Here is a 19,267-nt window from a genome sequence, read left to right as displayed (position 1 = left end):
GCATTCATAAAAATAAGAAAGTGGGGTTATAAGACTAAATTCATCTGAGTCACAATACTCGCTATTCCTCTTTTCGGTACTATATTATAGCAGCGCTTGGCTCGTTCGAGGACCTTTACCGAACAGCCAAGTTATGCAATATCTTTCATGTACTTGTCCTTTCGAACAAGTAAATAAAGACACCCGAGGTGAGGACGAAATATGGCCCTGCTGATACCTATGATTTTAGTCTATTCCACAATCATTTGTAATTAAAACCAGGTGTGGGAGCAACCATGCTCACCAGGAGAATCGAACTCGGATACCAAAGTGCCTCCCCCCTCACCAGCGACGCCTTATTCGATTCACCCACCTTTTATCTAGTACATTTGTTGTCTGCGGAACGTCAATTCAAGTGGCAACCGTGATTTTATTGCGGTTAAATTGGAAATTCCACCGAATTTGAATTTTTGGTCGAACTTTTTTAATTGAACTTTATAAATATCAACATTTTCTCATTGCGAGCGCTGTCATCAATTGAATTTCAGCAGAGGACTATGTGAGACTATGATAAAAATGATGTAACAAGCGAATCCGTATTAGGTAGGAATAACAAATAAAGAAAAATTCGGGAGATGTTTAAAACTGACGTTCTGCAATCTTTCATCGGAAAGCATTTACGTATAAAAATAAGAAAGGAAAAAGATAAAGAAAGGAAAAATAAGTTCACTATAATTTAGTTTACATCGTCTCACTGGTCAAACGTTAGACCCTGTGTAATAAGACTATTAAGTCATATGAGTCACAATAATCGCTCTTTCCCCTTTTCGGTACTATGTTATAGCAGCGCTTGGCTCGTTCGAGGACCTTTACCGAACAGCCAAGTTGTGCAATCTCTTTTATTTACTTGTCCTTTCGAACAAATAGATAATAGAAACCCGAGGTGAGGACGAAATATGGTCCTGTAGCGAGCCTTATGCTTTTCGTCTTTTCCACAGATAATTATAGATGATAATTTGGAACACAGGTGTGGGAGCGACCATGCTCACCAGAAGATTCGAACTCGTATACTATCTTTTCTTTCCTCCCCTCATTAAGCGACGCCTTATTCGATTCAACCACCCGTCATCTAATACAAGTGGTGTCTGCGGAACGTCAATTCAAGTGGCAACCGGGATTTTATTGCGGATAAATTGGAAATTTCACCGAATTTGAATTTTTGATCGAACTTTTTAAATCGAACTTTATTTATATCAACATTTTCTCATTGCGAGTGCTGTCATCAATTGAATTTCAGCAGAGAACTATGTGAGGCTATGAGAAAAATGATGTAACAAGTGAATCCGTATTAGGTAGGAATAACAAATAGAGAAAAATTCGGAAGATGTTAAAAAAAAAACTGACGTTCTGTAATCTTTCATCGGAAGGCATTTATAAAAATAAGAAAGTGGGGTTATAAGACTAAATTCATCTGAGTCACAATAAACGCTATACCTCTTTTCGATACTATATTATAGCAGCGCTTGGCTCGTTCGAGGACCTTTACCGAACAGCCAAGTTATGCAATCTCTTTCATCTACTTGTCCTTTCGAACAAGTACATAAAGACACCCGTTTTAGTTGAGGACGAAATATGGCCCTGCTGATACCTATGATTTTAGTCTATTCCACAATCATTTGTAATTTAAACCAGGTGTCGAAGCAACCATGCTCACCAGGAGAATCGAACTCGGAGACCAAAGTGCCTCCCCCCTCACTAAGCGACGCCTTATGCGATTCACCCACCTGTCATCTAATATAACTGGTGTCTGCGGAAAGTCAATTCAAGTGGCAACCGCGTGATTTTATTACGGTTAAATTGTAAATTTCACCGTATTTGAATTTTTTATTGAACTTTTTTAGATGAACTTTATTTATATCAATATTTTCTCATTCCATGTATAATTTTTTTCATAAAAAATGAATGTATCGTATAAATAAATGTGTTCTGAATGTGTTCAAAGTTTTCGTTACTGTGATAATAATAGTGTGTTTTTATTACTGAAAATAGAATATAAAAATATATTGTTTACATTAGTTTGTTTTCCAATTGTTGTTCCCAATCTATTTAGTATTTTAAAAATATATGTATAAAAAAATTAGCGGGAAGAATCGATAAGCGGTTTTAACACAACGCTCGAAATCAAAATTGTGTAAATCGCCCTTTGCTAAAGTAGTCCACCCAATAACACCATCTTGGTCCGATACATGTTACATTATTTATTTATCAGAGTGAATTTCTAGTTTATAAGTTATACAAGTTCTTTTATAGACCTATTTCCCTGCATTTCAATAATTAGTAACACACTCAACCGCTTGGGTTAAAATAGCAGCAGCGGCTGAAAGAAAAAGCCACCAAACCACCATGAAAATTGAAATTTATTAATGAATGAAACATTTATTTGGCAAAAAATTATTTGAATAATGTGGGAAAATTAAGTACAATTACGAAAACGATGATTATTTTAAGTCACTTAAATAAGATCATATTCAAAATACACAAAACAAGTCACGATTGACCCTTGACAAATCTTTCCGCATGCCGCAAACCGAATATAAGCGGCCCCGTCAATCACCTGAATAAGCGTATCACTTTATTTCGTTCTTGCAATTTGATACTACGCAACTAAAAAAAGCAACATCTCCAAAATGTCTCAAACACACCAAGCAAATACAATGACACAATTGGCGGGAACGAGGAAGATGACGAAGAAAGATGAACGTCAGGCTATCCGCAAGATGAAACTTCTATTTAGACCAATGACTAGACTCCTTTGTCCGGCACTGAGGCTGTTTTTTTGTCGTAAGTTAGGCAGAAAGTTGGGTGCATGTGACACGCAGAAGCTACTAAATAAACTCCGTGACTATAATGGTCGACACGGCTCAAATAGTCAACTTCTCCAGGACGGAAAAAGTGTCACGGCTGTCCGCAAGATCATCAAATATGCCATCAAAGGACGAAACAGCGTATGCCATTCCAACTTACCTGAAATAAAGGCTAATTCCAAGTTATTTCTAACGGCATGGATCCAGGTTGCTGGCTTCATCGGAGCTAAAAAGACCGCTCTGAAACTTAAGCGAACGCGTAAGTTCTTGTCTCATAACACCAGACAGTTCCCAAGAACGAATCCAGAAGAACGACAGAGGTCGATGATTAGCGTTTTTCACAAACTCGAGTTGGATAAGAAGAGTAACTGGTCTAAGATTAAAGATATGGCGGCAAATGCCATTGAAGACGTTTTATTTGACGCAATCGCAGAACACTTTGCCATCCCTATGCGTGATTTCATGAAAAAACACAAACTGCTTCCTTACAACTCTATCGTGGACAGTTACGTTCAATTGAAAGTCGCCAATGTGAAATGCTCTCCGGCGCATTTCATAGCGCCAGCAGATGGAACAGCATTCGACATGAGTCATCTTAAAGTCGTGATGAAAAGCAGACACTCCGCAATCCATGAACAGCATGTGAACACCTTGCGTGACTGGGAAAAGTTTTTTAAGAGTTTGATCTATGTGTCGCTAGGAATTGGCGCACCGAAGTCCGCGCGCATGATCAGTCGCCTCTACAAGTCTCTAGTTGCTGCCAGAAAACAAGCCAGACGCCAAATCAAACGCGCGCGTTTGCCGTCTCCGATATTACGTAATGGACAACATGTCTTGCAAAACCAGCAGGATGAACAGACGACATCTAAGTAAGGCAATTAATTCTACCAACAGCCAGACCCGAGCCTCATAACGACTCAATCCAACGACGTAAGCTCCATAAATAACCGCAGGATATTTCAGCAAAATTCATTATCATGTCTTCATTCAGCATTCTTTTCTGTGTTCTCATATGAAATTCGTTGCCAGTGGGCACTATCTCTCAATATAAAATTTCAAAAAGCATAAAGTCATGAATAGTAATTGTATTTATTTATTAAAAATCGAAAATACGTATAAAAGATGTGTACCAATTGATAATTCAATGTGTGCGGGTATGATACAAGGGATGAGACGGTGGGTTATTATAGACATTTCATTGCTCGGATGAAACATCTGATTTTGATGTGCGGGACCAGATTGCAAATAATATGGAGCGATTGTTATGTACAGGAATACAAGGCGAGATGAGGGGTGGGGGCTGTTTTCTTAAACGATGGATGGATGGATGAAGGTAAAATGGAAGCGGGGGTGAGAGGATTTAGCGCGGTTTTTCTACAGGCTAGAACCCCACCAGCTGTTGAGGGATTCCAGCAGACTGTGATCCGATATGTTTTGGATGGCCGAGTTCTGCTGTTGTTCCGTCTGCCCCGGGTGATCCAGCAGAAGCTCCGGCAGTGGTTGCTCCACATCCGATCTGTTCCAGCACGACAGGGAGCGCAGGAGTTCCTGCTTGAACAGGGCAGCCGATTCAGCCGCCGGATCCTGCTCAGTTTTGATTCGTTTCTGCTCGCCAGTCGGCACATCAGCACCGGTCGGCGAAGCTTCCAGCAGGAACGGGAATAAGAAACGCTGGTTCTGCTGATGCTGGACGTCGGGACTCTGCAATTCCGGCGACGAACTCGAGTCGTAGAAACCCGACAAGTCGTTGGCCGAAGTCGAGAGACCGGCAATCTCCAAAGGTGAAATGTTTTCGCGCGACTCCTGGATCGACGGCGATCCGACTGCGACATCCAGCTCGTACGGAAGGCAATCCAGCGGCTCCTCTTTGATGGACAGTTGATCCTGTTCCAACTCCGATCCGCCGCCCGTTGCCAGGAGCTTCTCCAAATTGCGGATGTACTCGACAGCGCACCGCAGGGTCTCCACTTTGCTCATCTTGTTCTTCTTGCTGCTGCTGCTGCTGGCCGGAGGCGATGAGGAGGAAGAGGAGGAAGAAGAGGATGAAGACAGCGGCTCGGAGCAGTGAGGCGATCCGCCGTAAACAATCACCGATCCGCACAGAACCGGAATGTGTTGGCGCAAAACGGCGAATCCCGTGTTGACCTGCTTGACCCGATTGCGTTCGCGGGCGTTGCGACGGGCCACCGAAGCTGGCGGGTCGGGTCCCAAACTGTTTTTAGTCCCGACCCGTCCGGCCGATGACGAAACGGACGGCGGGACGCTATTGACGTAAGGAGACGACGGTTGATGGCTGATGGAAACGGGCAGCAGGGAAGTGTCGCGGACGGGCAGATTCTGTTGAGGCAGCCGACGCTTGAAACTCTTGCGGACGCTGGTGGATCGTTGAAGTGGCGACGCTTCCGCTTTCGTAGCCTCGACGGAATGTTGATTCGGGTGCGGAACTAGTCGGTTGTTGTTGTTGTTGCCGAACGAAGGTTGGAGGACGTTGAATTTCGTTGATTGACTCATGGCGGCGGTGGCGGAGTGGTTTTGATTTGAAACTGCACCGACGACGGACGGGTTGGACGAGAGCGAAAGTTGAAGGTAAAAACGGAAATCGGAGATGGCCAGCAAAGCGCGCGCACGCGACTGATTCCGCTGCGATCGAATAACGTTCTGTGCCATTGCCGCAACAACAAAAACGGTCGTCGGGTGGCGGATGGAAACCGTTGGGCAACCCCTCCCTCTTTTTCGCTTCTCAACCCCCCTCTTCCTATCCCTACATGACAAAGAGAGCAGAGAGAGAGGGGAGGGGGATCCAGGCGTCTATAGGCGTCGTTATATATCGGGGCCCCCCATCCTCCACTTTTTTTATTTTAACATGTCTTTGCTGAGACTGCGTATATATAAGCGTGAAACATTCCGCCATCCATCGCGTAGAACTTCTCCTCCGGGTCGTATTCAGTTCCATTTCCTATTGAAAAAAAGTTTTGAATTGTGGCGCTGAATTGCATCCATCCATGTCGTCCCCCCCTCTCTCTCTACAAACGATACGGTTCCTCCTCCTCCCCCCTTGCTACCCCTCCCAGTCTCTCTCTCTCTCCATCGACGAAAAGTTTTTCTCAACTCCGCCGTACGTGGATTATATAATCTATTGAAAAAAGGAAATCGTATTTTTATTTATATCTCTTCTTTTCTTTCAATCTATTACCATCGGCGCTGTCGTCCGGGGACAAGAAGTGGGAGGAGGTGATGGGGGTGGGAGGGGGGGGGGAGAGGAAAAAAGGTTTCAATGGAGGATAGATCCGCGCGTGGCAGAAGCGTGTGCCGGTGGTGGTACGTACAGCTGAGCCAGAGAAAAAGGGAAAGACCCCCCCACGCATAACTGTACACATACACCGAGCGATTGATGGAATGATAAATTCATACAATTGTAGGAAAAATCCAACCTTTCACTATTTCGACATTGCGTCACGCTCCGTACGACCCACTGACACGCCAAAAAAAATGTGTCGTCGCGGAATGTTATTTCTCGCCTTATTCGGTGAATCAAATCAACAAGTTGCCGAATTCCAACAGCTCCCCATCAAAAGAAATATAGAAGCTCTTCTAGGTGCATCGTTATTAATACAACATTTAATTCCGATCGAATTCGAAAAAGGCTTTCAACGAACGAAAACTTAACTACTATCTACGTATAAGTTAACTCTATACAAAAGGAGAATTTGAACGAGTCTATAGATAGAGAGCTAGGGGGGTTAAGTTGCTACAGTGTTATTCTGTGATGGCGCGCGCGTTCTATAGAAGAGAAAAAAAAGGAGTGTGTTCAGTTCAAATGTTCCATCGGCTTCTTCTCCTGTGTCTCTCTCTCTCCGCATATGACTGTTTGAAAATAGCGGCAGATGGTCCGTCGGTTTTTCCATTCTCCAAACACCCCCTCTTTTTATTTTCTAAAAAACCCCCCTCCACGAATTTCGGTTATTATGTTCCAGCTCTCTTATTCTCTCTCCCCCATCCACCCACCTTTCGTTATTATTCTTTTCTTTTTGGGGAGGGGGGTCTTCAAGTTGGACGCCAGCGACGCTGCAGACGCGCGCGCCAAAACACACACAAGAGTCGCCTATAGCAACCGCTTGTTTTGGGACAAGCACGAGCCAGACGATTGGCTCTCGTCAATCCCTCATCAATAAGTTGTGGGCCGAGCGCAGCATTCAATCATCCCCTACCAAAAAAGAAAAAAAGATATGGGCTGCGCATTTATTTGTCCAGCAAGCGCAGGGCAGAATCCCCTGAAACTGATCCACACATCCGACACGAAGATGCAAATCACAAAAACGGTAATCGTCTTTCACAGGGGAGAGAGCAGAGCAGAGCAGAGCCCAAAAACAAAATCCGCTTAATCTCCTGTCATATTTCATAATGCTTCGTTTCGGGTCCGTTCGGGGGTCGATGTGCTAGCGGCTAGAGCGTGCCTCCAAGTCTCCCCGCATACTTAAATCGATACAGCCCTCCTCTTTGAAATAAACTGTAACAGCACCGATATGACTGAATATTATATGCTATCAGCAACCGACAGAATCATTGTAATAATAGTCACCGTCATAAAAAGGGTTATTTCCATAAATAGACTACATATTTATAGAAGCAGTAGGCCTATATGTAACACAAAACTCGATTTATCAATCTATAAAATAACTATTTGTATCGGGACAGAAACGGATGACTTTAAAACGTGCCCGAAGAATTTTTCTTCTACTTCCTGATTCGGGAAAAATAAAACTAATAATCTAAGAATTAAAAAAAAAAAAAAAAAAAATTTGATAAATAAAATGGAGAGGGGGATATAGTATATGTTGAGACGACGCCAACCGACGCGGCCATCATGCATGGCTGGCTGCACCGGCGTCCTTAGAAACGGTCATTTCACCATGTTCTTCTTTTTCTTTCTTTCCTTTTCCTTTTTCTTTCCTTCATTTCCTTCATTTTTCTTTGGTTTGACTTTTCGGTCATGTACGCGCGCAACAGTTGTCATAGTCGAATGCCGGTGATAGTACACGTATATGTATATGTCGCAACAAGTCGGCAGACGACCCCCCCCCCCCCCCAGTCGTCGTGAGGTGCACAACACCTCCAGGGCGAGAGCGTAGGAGTGTCGACTGGTAGGCTACTATCTGGACCAGCTGCTATTTTCGTGCTATAAAAGGTATACGTGAACAATTGAAACAGCAGTCGGGACGACGGTTCGTAGGGAAATTAGCGATGCGGCAATCGACCGAGGTCGTTCCTTGTTTGTGTTTTTCGCTCAAGGATGCGCCCGCCGCCGTCGCCGTTTTCCCCATTTTTTATTGACACGCACGTAGACGCTAATAACTCTGGTCGTTCATTCCCCTCTCTTTTTCCAAATGTTTTTTTGGTTTTTCTTCGCTCTCCGGTCGGCCATTATGACGCAAAAGTCAGTTGGAGACGCACAAAGGAAGAACAAATAAAAGAATAAAGGTGAGAGGTCGTCTCGCCAAGCTGCGGACAGGACCAGAAAAACAAAAATACAACTCGAATAAAAATGAGAAGCCTCTTTAATAATATCAGAGAGAGAAAATAAGGAGAACACGTCGGATAGGCTAGCGGAACAAAACACTTGTTCCCCTCCCATGTCCGACCGTCCGTCCGTCCGTCCAAGAAGTCGACAAAAACAACAGTCAAGAAAAGAAGAAGGAAGAAATGGACCCCAAGTTGCTTTTAAAAAAAATAAAAAATAAAATATAAGAAGAGAGAGAGTCCAGTCCAGCAGGATGTGGCAGCCACTTGACGACGAAGGGGGGGAAGTTAATATTCTTTCCCTCTCTCTATATCGTTTCACTGCCGTATATATCTTCGTTGAGCGTCGTCTCTATTTTTACTAATTTTCTACCTCCTTTTTTTTCCCGTCTCCAAAAGTTAAGAAGAAAAACTAAAAGTTACAGGTGAGCGACTCGGTTAAACGACACGACGCTCAACGCCCGCCGGAGTTGCTATACGGCGCACGAGTCCCGGCACGAGCGCCCGCCGATGTCGCGTTACAATTTTGTATTTTTATTTTTATTTATTTTTATTTTAATTTGATTTCTTTCTTCCTTCTCCCGTGCTCTTGTCCCCGGTACACTGAGCGTATCACACCACCCACGGAAATATACGAGGAAATGATGTTATAACGTAATAACGTGAACCTATTTTTTTTTTAGTTATCCATCAACTTCCCAAAGTCCAAAGAGATATCAATCAAATCTGATTTCTTGTTTTAGATATTACGTGACCGGATCAAAGTTCTTGTTTAATGCAATCAACTCGTCATAGTTCGGATATGTTAGTTACGATTGAGCAAATTGAAACAGGAATTCTGTTTCCAAAATAAAATAGTAGATTCAATCATTTCTTTTTAACTTTCGTTAGGTTTAATTAAATAGTGTTCTACGAGCGCTATTATAAGAAGAAGGACAAGAAATACCGAGGGTTCATACAATTTGTTTGGGGGGGTGGGTTATAATAAGGTTGAATTGGGTAACTTCCATATGTCGGGTTGGTCGTATACGAGTGTGCTGATGTAATGCTCGTCATACCTGTCCGGCTGACGTTACCCTCTTCTTTCTTTTTTTGAAAAACATTTTCCCGCTCGATTCTTTCCCTTCAATTTTTAACGCCAAAGTTCCACCCAAAACTGGATGTCAACTGGATGCTCCAACGGAAGACAAACGAACGTAGAGAAATAAAAGCATTAACAAAGAATCATAAAAAGAGAGATATTCTGCCAATGAAAAATTTAATTCAACCTGATCCGAATCTCCTTTTACCATTACACATCCTTTAAAATATACAGGCGACAGGAATTTTCCACGGTTCACCCGCCGAGATAATCCTCCATAATTTTCAAATTTTCATTTTTTCTATTTTTCAAAATCTCTTCCTCAGCAACGACGTGGATCAAAGAAGAAGTAAGACGGTGCGGTCTCACTTTTGCGGCCGAGAGTTTGTTGGCGCGTGCCGTTTGTCCTTGCCAACGCCCGTTCAGCTCGACTAGCGCACGTCGCGGCAAACTCACCTTCGAGAAAATCTATAGTCTGCTAATACCTGTGCTCAAGTAAGACTCCTCTTCGCGCGTCGCAATCATTGGCATCATCATCCGCTCGCAATTTGTTTCCAATGTCTGAAAAAAAATTGGTGGAATTATATTCCTAGAAGTCCACACGGCGGTTGGGCTGGACTGGTAGTTCTCGGTAAAACTCGTTGGGCCGCGCGGAAGCGCATCTGGGTGTGCAGCAGAGAGACGGACGAGAGAGAAAAGAAAGATGATGCCATTTCACATTTCTCGGCTGGAGAGAAAAAGAAAAAAAAAACCTGGTGGAGCATAAATCCGCGTTACCAAATCAACGGCAGCCGCTCTTTCTCTCTTGTTACCTTTATTATATGTGCTGCCCAGACTTCAACTCGACCACAAGAAGGAAAGGGATGGCGGGCGTGGGAAATTCTGGAATATCCCGAACGACCTCCAACATGCATCCGCACAAACGCGTCAACCTCCTCACTGAAAAACAACAAAACAAAACAAACAAACAAATAAAATAGTAATAAGACGCAAAAGAATATCATCCTTTTGGTCTGTTTTATTGTCCGTCGACTCACTTTGCCTCTTATCTGATTAAACAAGGAATCGATTGAATTCTAATAAAACGCCGCACGGTCACGTACAAAATAGATATAACATTCGGGGGCTATTCTTTTTCCTTTTGACGACGACAAGGAAGGCGTCGAGATGTGTATCGGCCCGCATCGCCGCCGCTATTTTTTGTTTTTCTTCGTCGTTGGAAATCAAATCGTAAAAATTCACTAGCTCCTGTTTTTTGGTCATGTCTGGGGCGCGGTGGTCGAGTTCATTTTCTTTTTTAAAATAACACAACGAAATAAGGGGGGAAATGATTTTTCGGCCAATCAAGCCGAGAGCGACGCTTCAGGCGGGCCACAAGCCAAGTCGTTTACTGTGTACAGACGTCGGGCACACATCTTGTATTTTTTTCATTTTCTTTTTAAAAAGAAGAATATGAGCAAATATAGCTTGTGCGGTCAATTAACCCTGGGCCAAGGGTGCGTTGGTTGGGCGCACGCTCCCGCCGCCATAGTTGCGCTCTCCCGGGATCTTTTTGAAAAATAAAAAATTTCTTCTTTTTCCTTTCCACTGACCACCGACGCGTGTCTTGTTCTTCTTGCGGTTTTAACATTGAAACCGATTTCGACATCAGAGCGAGAGGGAGTCCCCTGCTATTACCTCACCAACAACCACCAAAAATTTAGAAAGAAATTTCTCCGAGTGATACAGAGACGATCAAATTTTATTTTATTGATATCAAATCGATTCCCAGAAAGAGATGGACGATAAAATATAAGAAAGAAAGAGAGATGGAAATCTATCGAACTTTTTTTTCTGAGGGGGGAAACTGGGAGACGGTCAGCAGCAGACAGGGCCGGCACGCTTCGGCGGGCGATTTAAGCGCTCGCGCTGCGCCCTCATCATATTCATATCTACGGGAATAAGGAGCGCCCGTCCCGCGCTCGAACACCTTTCGCCTCGTAACAAATGACTCCACGACTCTACCAGCACACCAGGTGAGGGTTATTTTCTGTTTGATTATATTTGTCGGGAAAAAAGAGAGAAGAGAGAGAGAGAAAAGTGGGGGAGTTAATACATACAGAAAGGGGGGGGGGGGAGACCAATAAATGACTAAGCAGACTAACTCTCTCTATACACGAATGAAATGTGGATGTTGGTCATGGAGTTAAATGCATTCATCACGAGCCGGAATCAAAAAAGAAAAGAAAAAAACGCGCTGATCTTTCCGACACAAACACAAATAATAGAGACAAATCCTTTTGAATCTTCGACGCTCCCGCTGTGCGCAACAGAAAATATTTCCAGAGAATAATACCAGAGCAAAAGAAATGCAAACACAACAACAACAAACAAAGATTGTGCGCTGCACCTCTAATTAAAGCCAATTCATCCAATTATATACAAGTGAATAGAACTGCCAGCAGACAAAATAAAAGATAAGGAGAAAGAGAAGAGTTTGTTTTGGGTTGTAATTTAATGACCAGGCCCAGCGCCGCCGACGTTTATTCGGTTTCGACCCCACGCCGACTTCCACACTGCCCAGTCAAATCAACCATGGCGAAAGTTGACTTTTCCAACGGACTCTCCAATCCAACCTTCTGTATTCTATCATACAATTAGATCTTGACCATCTGTGCGCGCGGGGCCATCTCCATTACGGGGTAGAAAATCCCGTTAGAATTAATTGCGCCCGACCCAAAGTTAATTCATACGCTAGACTGTATCAAAAGGGAAACAAAAAAAAATATGTACAGTTGGTTTTTATGCTGATCAACCGTGACCTCATCTCTCTGGCCCATTTGTAATGCGATCCAACCCCCGAATAAATATCAAAAACCCACTGTGTGCTGCACACGCCTACCCAGTTTGTGTGTGTATCTCTCTCAGTCTTCATGATGATGAAACCTTTTAACCTCTGACCCAGAAGCCCCCAAACGGTTTGTACAGAAACAAAATAACGACACAAGGCCGACAGGGAGAATAATAGGAGACCGGAACTTTGGTTTTGATATGTTTTGTTATAGAGGAGGAGGAGAGCGGATAGAGCAGCGCCTGATGATCCATCAAAGTCACACGCGCTATAAATATACCCCCCAAACTATGGATATAGTCCTATAGATATGGATGGCACAGCAGCGAGCAGCAGCACACCACAAGAGGATAGATGCTCTCTTATTTTTCTTTGTGGTCGACGATCGGAAAAGGTCACGCCTTTTTTTGTCATCGGATGGCGCTAATCAAACCCGTATTGTTTCGGTCAAATCCCCCCCCCCCCCTGTGTTTGGGTGTCCCCTGTATAACGCACACAGATCCATCACATCACACACGGCGACGACAGGATTGTGTTTCTTCTTCGTGATCGATCAAATCCCAACCGTCGAGTTCTTGATTCTTTCTTCTTCTTTTCCGTTCGAGAAGAAGTAGCTTCCAAATTTGATTTGGTCATTCAAATCGAATTTTTTTTTTTCAAAACTGTTTGATGAAAAGCCGATTCAAATTCGAACTGGGATAGATGAGAACACGCTTCAATGTTGTTTTTGTGTCGCCGTGGAAACCACCGGAACTGTGAAAGAAACACTGTGGGAGGCAGAGCAGCTGTCAACTGGGATCTCTCAATCGACCAACTCTGTACAACTGTACCGCAGCAATGCCCTGTATAGTATACATCAGAGAATCGCACAAGTTGTGAAATAGAAATCGACAATTCGTTTCTACAAAAATGAAACAGCTGACGCCATCATTAAAAATATTACAAACCAAAAAACAACTATAGGGAGAAAAAAGAGAAACCTTTCGATGTTTCTTATATATTTAAGCCCCTCGCGCATCTACTGTCCGTATGTATGTGTATGGCATCGTGATGCGACTTTACGGCGCGTGGCCACAGCATTTGTCGACTCCACCGGGGTAGTACATGTACCCAGTATTTTCACCTTCAAAATAAAAAAAAGTTGGTGGGGAAGGAAGAAGAAGAAAAAAAAAACTGACTTTTCCCCTTCTCACTTTGTACAGCACTAGTAATACTTACTTTTTGCTGGCTGGAAAACTACCTTCTGCTCTTTTAATTCCTCCACCCCCTCACCTGCATGTGTATGTTTGTGTGTCGAATGCACCCTCAGCCGGCAGTCCCGTCTTTTCTCTACTTACACACGAGCCACCTACTGTTTTCTCTCTATAGGGAGAGAGAGAGAGAGAGAAAAAATACGCTATAGTATACAGTAGATAAATGCACAAGTAAGGAAAAAAAAACGACTACTACCTTATAAGCGGGGGAGAATATAACAGGAGAGACTAACAGCCGCCACGCGACAGATGGCGGCGGTCAGAACGACGACGACTTGCATTTCTCCACATATCCAAACGCGTTCTCTGTATGTATATAAGAGAGAAACCGATGAGGGGCCGGTTTTACTCTCTCTCTCTCTCTCTCTCTTATCTTTTCACCCCCCTAGATATAGTATATGTTGGAGCCGGCCTGATGTGGATATATTTTAATTCCTGTATAGTCTATACAATTCCAGCACACATCACTTATTCAACCGCTAATTCCTTTTTACACACACGGCCCTATACTCCGGCCGATATATGGCAGCATATGTTCACTTATTTGGACTCCCCCTTGTACCTCGCCGGGCAGAAAAAACTCTTAATGTTGAATGATGATGAAACATATATTCGACCCCTCTCTTATTATGATGATTTTACCATGGCGGCTATTATATTCGGCTCCGTCTACATTAAGTTTGAAGGGAATTGAATAATCTAGAAGAGATTGGGGTAGTAGCAGATGAGGTTCATCCCCCTCAAAACTATAGCAGAGGTCTTCATCAATATACAGTATGCACTATAGAGACTTATCTGTCGTCCATCCATTCCAAACGAGTTTGGACGTTGTATATGCAGATGGACTTGGAGTAGGTCGAGGCAAAAACCAAATAGAATCTACATTTTATTGTTATTGAAATTATTAATTAGCTTATCTTTTTATGTACAACTTGGTGCTACCAAATAAATTGAAATTAGATTCCCATTTCGGGGATGATGTAATCTATAATTTTATCGTTCGAAGCTGGCAATCATATCTCTCGTCTAATTAAAGACTAACGCGTGTTGTAATTTCTCCAGACTTTGTGAGCGCTGCCCAGCAGATAGATAGAGACCGTCGAATCATGACGATGGGTTATGGTTATAAATATGGTAACAACAACAACAACAGCTTGCCCAAGGGGACTATAAACACCACTGCCCCTCCTCGACTTGTGCACAGCTCTTCTTCTTCAAGTGTTTGAACGGACGATCGGTGCTGGACGGCTGGACAACGGGGACACACACACAACTGCCGATGGAGCATCTGCCACACACCACTGGTTTTTTTATTTTTATTTTATTTTTGTATTTTTTCTGACCCTCTGACGGGTTTCCTGAGACTGGATGGGGTTCACTTCACTTTGGTGTTTGTTCCACCAGCGGCGACCACCCCCGCCCCGCCCGGTAGACAACACACGAGAGCAACAAGCTCTTCCCCAATCTGCGTCGGTTCATTGTCGCCTATTATTGGGCGACCGGAATATAACACAAGGAAAAGAATAGAAGAATGCATACAGAGAGAGAATCTATATAACCCTTTTCAACTTCTTTTTTTAACACTTTGCCAAGCGAAAAATAATAATAAAAAAAGAGATGTGGTCAGGAGAGAGGAACTCTCACAACAAGGGCGCTTGACCTTCGGAAGATATTCCTCAAACCAACTCAGCGGAACCTCACAGGAGTCGCGTTTCTCTGTTATAGGAAGTAAAAAGGGAAAAAAAAAGGGTTGGAGGTTATCGGCCGATTATTTCGCACATATGAAATAAAAAAAAGGGGGAGGAAGAATAAAATCTACCCTGAATATAATAGTGAATAATAAGCGAATAAGAATGAATGAAACATCCATCGCCTCATGAAATCCAAGAAGATGAGAGAGAGAAGAAGTGTCCGCGCTGCTGTCCATCGGGTGGATTTTGTGGTGGACACCGACGAGGGTCAGAGGGACGTGAAGAAGTTGAGAGGTGAGAGGGGGGGAAGTTGAGGAAGGAAGAAACACAGACGCCATTCAATTGGTCATTTTCGTACCACCGTGTCCTAGAGCACAATAAGGTGTAAATATAAAAGAAAAGGATGGAAAATGAAGGTAACATAATTTTGGAGAGCCCCCCAGGCCAGTTCTTCCGGTTGTGGACTGGCAAATAATAACAAAACATCCGACATTTACAGAGGACACCGCCAAGGCGCCAAGCCTCTCATCATCACATCAACCGTGAAGCTGTTACTCCCCTCGTCTAGTAAATAAATGAGTGAAACGAGACGAAATGAGGCTCTTTTTCTCTACACGTATATCAAAACTTCATCGAAACGTCCCCAAAATCCAAAATGTTACAGATAATAATTCCTACATTGCGCTGGACGGAGAATTAAAATAAAATTACATCAAAACTCTTCAGAGAAACGAGATGTGCCATTCATGTAGGGCTTAAATTAATTTCTTGAAACGAACTGCTAAAATAATCACGATCCATATAGTGATTCGAATGCGGTTGAGAAAACCGCCTTGATCGATGATCGTTGATCGATTTTTTTAAATTGTTTATATCGATTAAAATGTCTAGATTGAAATTAGAAAAAAGTCGTCTGCTTTTTGTAAGTTTCGAAATAGATAGACAGGTGTTTTCTGATTAGTGATTAGTGAAGGATATTGATAGCTAATTATATCTATGGCATGACTATGGTGGACCAAACAATCATTCGTGGGAAAGGGAAAACGTGGCTACACGAAAAATAGCACAAGAATTAATAACATTTCAAAAATGTGATCGTAGTGTGAACTCTGGTCGTGGCTTTTTACAGAGGAAGCATGTGAAAACTAAGAATTCAAATAGAATGATTATGGGAGCTTAAATAGAAGAGCTAAACCTTATTCAAACTTGTGAAATGTTGTTCATGTTCCTGGTTAGCATTTAACATACTGTAAGCCCCCTGTTGAAGAATGGAAATGTATTTGCACTCAGTAACCTGTTCCTTTTTGCAGATTTGAGACCAGAGCCAGCCATCATAACACCAAGTTATGCAAATTTTGCTGGTGCTTTTATTGACCTGGCATCAGCAACAATCTTGGGATCATCACTTGGGTAATGATTTTCATTACTTTTATTAACCTGTGACCCGCTAGATATTTAAATGATGCATGCCTTGCATCAATGCAGTGTGTTACATGGAAACCTTAAATTCTCCCTTGAAAATTTGGGTTCACCCACTCTCTTATTTTCAACTGTTTCTTCCTTGTTGCTTTGTCAATGTTTTTCGTAATCCATTTTTTTAATTTTTTATTTAAACAGCATCCCATTGGAGAAACTACCAATGCCAGCCGAGTTACGAACCTCTTCTTCCCCTTTCTTTAAAATGTCCTCGTGTACGCCCATGTGAGTGTGGGTGTATTCACGAGGACCTCCTTTTTCCTATCCCGCCTGGTGGATTCAACTTTTCTGCGGATGGAGACATTTCACTTGTGGATGCCCGGAGTAATTCCCAGGCATAAAGGTAGGAAAAATCTATCTCTAGTCTTCCTCGGTGACTATATGGTGGTGCTGATTATGAATCGTGCTGATATCCGACTGGAACTATATTCTCCTGCCGATTTTGTTGACTCAGTTACGGTTCTTTCAGTCTCTTTTGTAGAACAATGCAGATCAGGCTTGTTTTTTTTTACCTCACAACTTTGTCTGTGGGTAGACAATCAAATTCAAAATTATTTAACTTTAATCACGCAACGAATTTGTATTTTTTTATTTTACCAAGATGGACAGGTCTACTCGTTAGATAAACCAGTCGGCTGGGGTCTGTATCTTTTTCCGATTTGACAGGGTTTTACTATAACCCGTTTCAGATATTTTCGTATTCAAAACACACATGGCCGTAATGTCGTCGGGCAGTACGTGTGTGGGCAGGTCACCTGAGTAGAAGAGCTGCAGCAAGTTACAATGAATATAAGAATGAATGAAAAAGAAAAAACGGAATAACAGCGCGGCTCGGTAAGCAGCAGCTGAAACTCTCCATTCATTGTACCTCAGTATTTTTGCGCATTTGCCAAAGAAAAACACGTATCACAAGGGGATGCAAAAAAAAAGGTGTGCCTATTCAAATTCGTTTTTTTGATGATCGACAATTGAGCGTTCAAGAATGGAAAGGCGGACCTCCAACCCTTTTTTCGCCTTCCTTGAAAGTGGCCCGGGGTTTGTGTCTACAACGGTGTTTATAGTGTGTGAGCTTTATACCTTTTTTTCTTTTCCAGTGGAAGAAGAAGAAGAAGAACTGTATGAATATATGCGGCGTATCATCTTGTGTCGCGGCGATTTGCGGTTTTTGACCCTTTCTATATTTTCCCCCTTATTTTTATTCGCTTTCAAACTTCACCGGACTATACAGACGGAGCTGTTGTGTTTATTCACGCTTCATCTGACGGACGTGCGGCCTTGAACAGTTGTTTCCCTCTTTGATGGACGAAAACAAGCATTGGCGAGGTCTAAACAGCAGTCGCAAACTTTTTTAGAGGGACCCATTCACCCATTAAATTATTGATAAAAAACTTTTTTTTTCTACGATTCCCATTGGGAACGGAAACGTAGAAATGTTCAACTCAAATTCGATGGGGGGCTACAATTGGAAAATGGCGTCACAGAAATTATCACAACTCGTCGGGGTGTGAATTTCTGTCGGTGAGAATGCCACCAAAAATTCATTATCGGGTGAAAGGTAAGGGACACACCATCACAGCCCGGTACTATAATGATGGTTTCCCAATGCCGAGAAAAATTCGATTCGCCATGTTTTTTTTTATGTCCTTCTATTCTTCTATTTTTAACCTCAAAATTTCGAGAATAGAAAATGGGAAAACGGCAGCGACTTGCCGTATCATTTCCCATTTCACCCCGCCGGGGGCTCACACCTCTACGTCTCATTGTAACGTTCCAATAATAGCGAAAATAGCTGATAATAATAAATGGAGAGAAAAGCCGCCATGTCTAGTCCCATATGGCACACTGTAATAATGCGCACGGTAGGTAGCGCATCGGCTCGTTTAAATCACCCGCCCTTTTTTCGTACCTCTCAAATCCCAAAAATGACCAAAAAAGAAAAATAGAGGATGAATGCAGCATGTCGAATGACACTCTGCGGGACTGACAGTAAAACCCAAATCCATTGAATTCGGTCCTTGTACATTTTCAGGAGCCACCAGGGGTAGAAGATCATCGTTTTCTATTTTTTAAGAGAGAGTAGGGAAGAAGAAGAAAAACACAGTCGGATGATCCCGGTGACGAGATGCGTGATAAATAAATCCCCCCACTTTAAAAAAAAGAAGCGCTGAACCTTCGCTGAACAGATGACGAATGGGCGACCCCCCCCCGACACGTCGCCCAATGGCTCGCGCCCTCTTCGCCCTTGTAATACGCGCGTAACCGACCGCGACGAAGGTAGAAAAAAAAAACTCGCAAGTCCGAAAATAAATACGCAGGAAAAAATATTATAAGCGAAACGACACGCAAACAATGGGGGGAGAGAATGTGTCGCCCTTTCAACTCCCCCATCCATCCAGCCATCCATCCGTGCAATGGAAAAAGTTAAGAATGTTTTTGATATAGCTAAGGTGCTTTCCCTTCCCCGAAGATGGATGCGGCGGCCCGTGCCGGCTCGGCTATTTCTGTCCAAGACGTTTTCGATCTATAGGCCTATAAATACATGTATACGTGGAATAGAATGGACGGAGAAATCCATA

At 42.9% G+C, this 19,267-nt stretch overlaps 2 protein-coding genes across 2 annotated transcripts in view; one reads left to right on the top strand and one right to left on the bottom strand.

The window, feature by feature from the left end:
• LOC124344219 (extensin-2-like) overlaps positions 1–19,267 on the top strand; it is a 271,667-nt gene that overhangs the window by 83,154 nt on the left and 169,246 nt on the right. The gene's annotated exons all lie outside the window — the stretch shown is intronic.
• LOC124344189 (achaete-scute complex protein T8-like) lies at positions 3,976–5,489 on the bottom strand. Its single transcript, XM_046797677.1, has one exon. The coding sequence runs from the start codon at positions 5,352–5,354 to the stop codon at positions 4,218–4,220; it is 1,137 nt and encodes a 378-aa protein (XP_046653633.1). The 5' UTR covers positions 5,355–5,489; the 3' UTR covers positions 3,976–4,217.

The sequence above is a fragment of the Daphnia pulicaria genome, chromosome 6 (assembly GCF_021234035.1).
Source record: "Daphnia pulicaria isolate SC F1-1A chromosome 6, SC_F0-13Bv2, whole genome shotgun sequence".
NCBI classification, from domain to species: domain Eukaryota; kingdom Metazoa; phylum Arthropoda; class Branchiopoda; order Diplostraca; family Daphniidae; genus Daphnia; species Daphnia pulicaria.
This window is presented reverse-complemented; position numbering and strand designations above follow the sequence as displayed.

What these genes read in the sequence shown, in the direction of transcription:
- LOC124344189 (XM_046797677.1), bottom strand. Translation starts at nt 5,354, where the DNA reads ATGAGTCAATCAACGAAATTCAACGTCCTCCAACCTTCGTTCGGCAAC.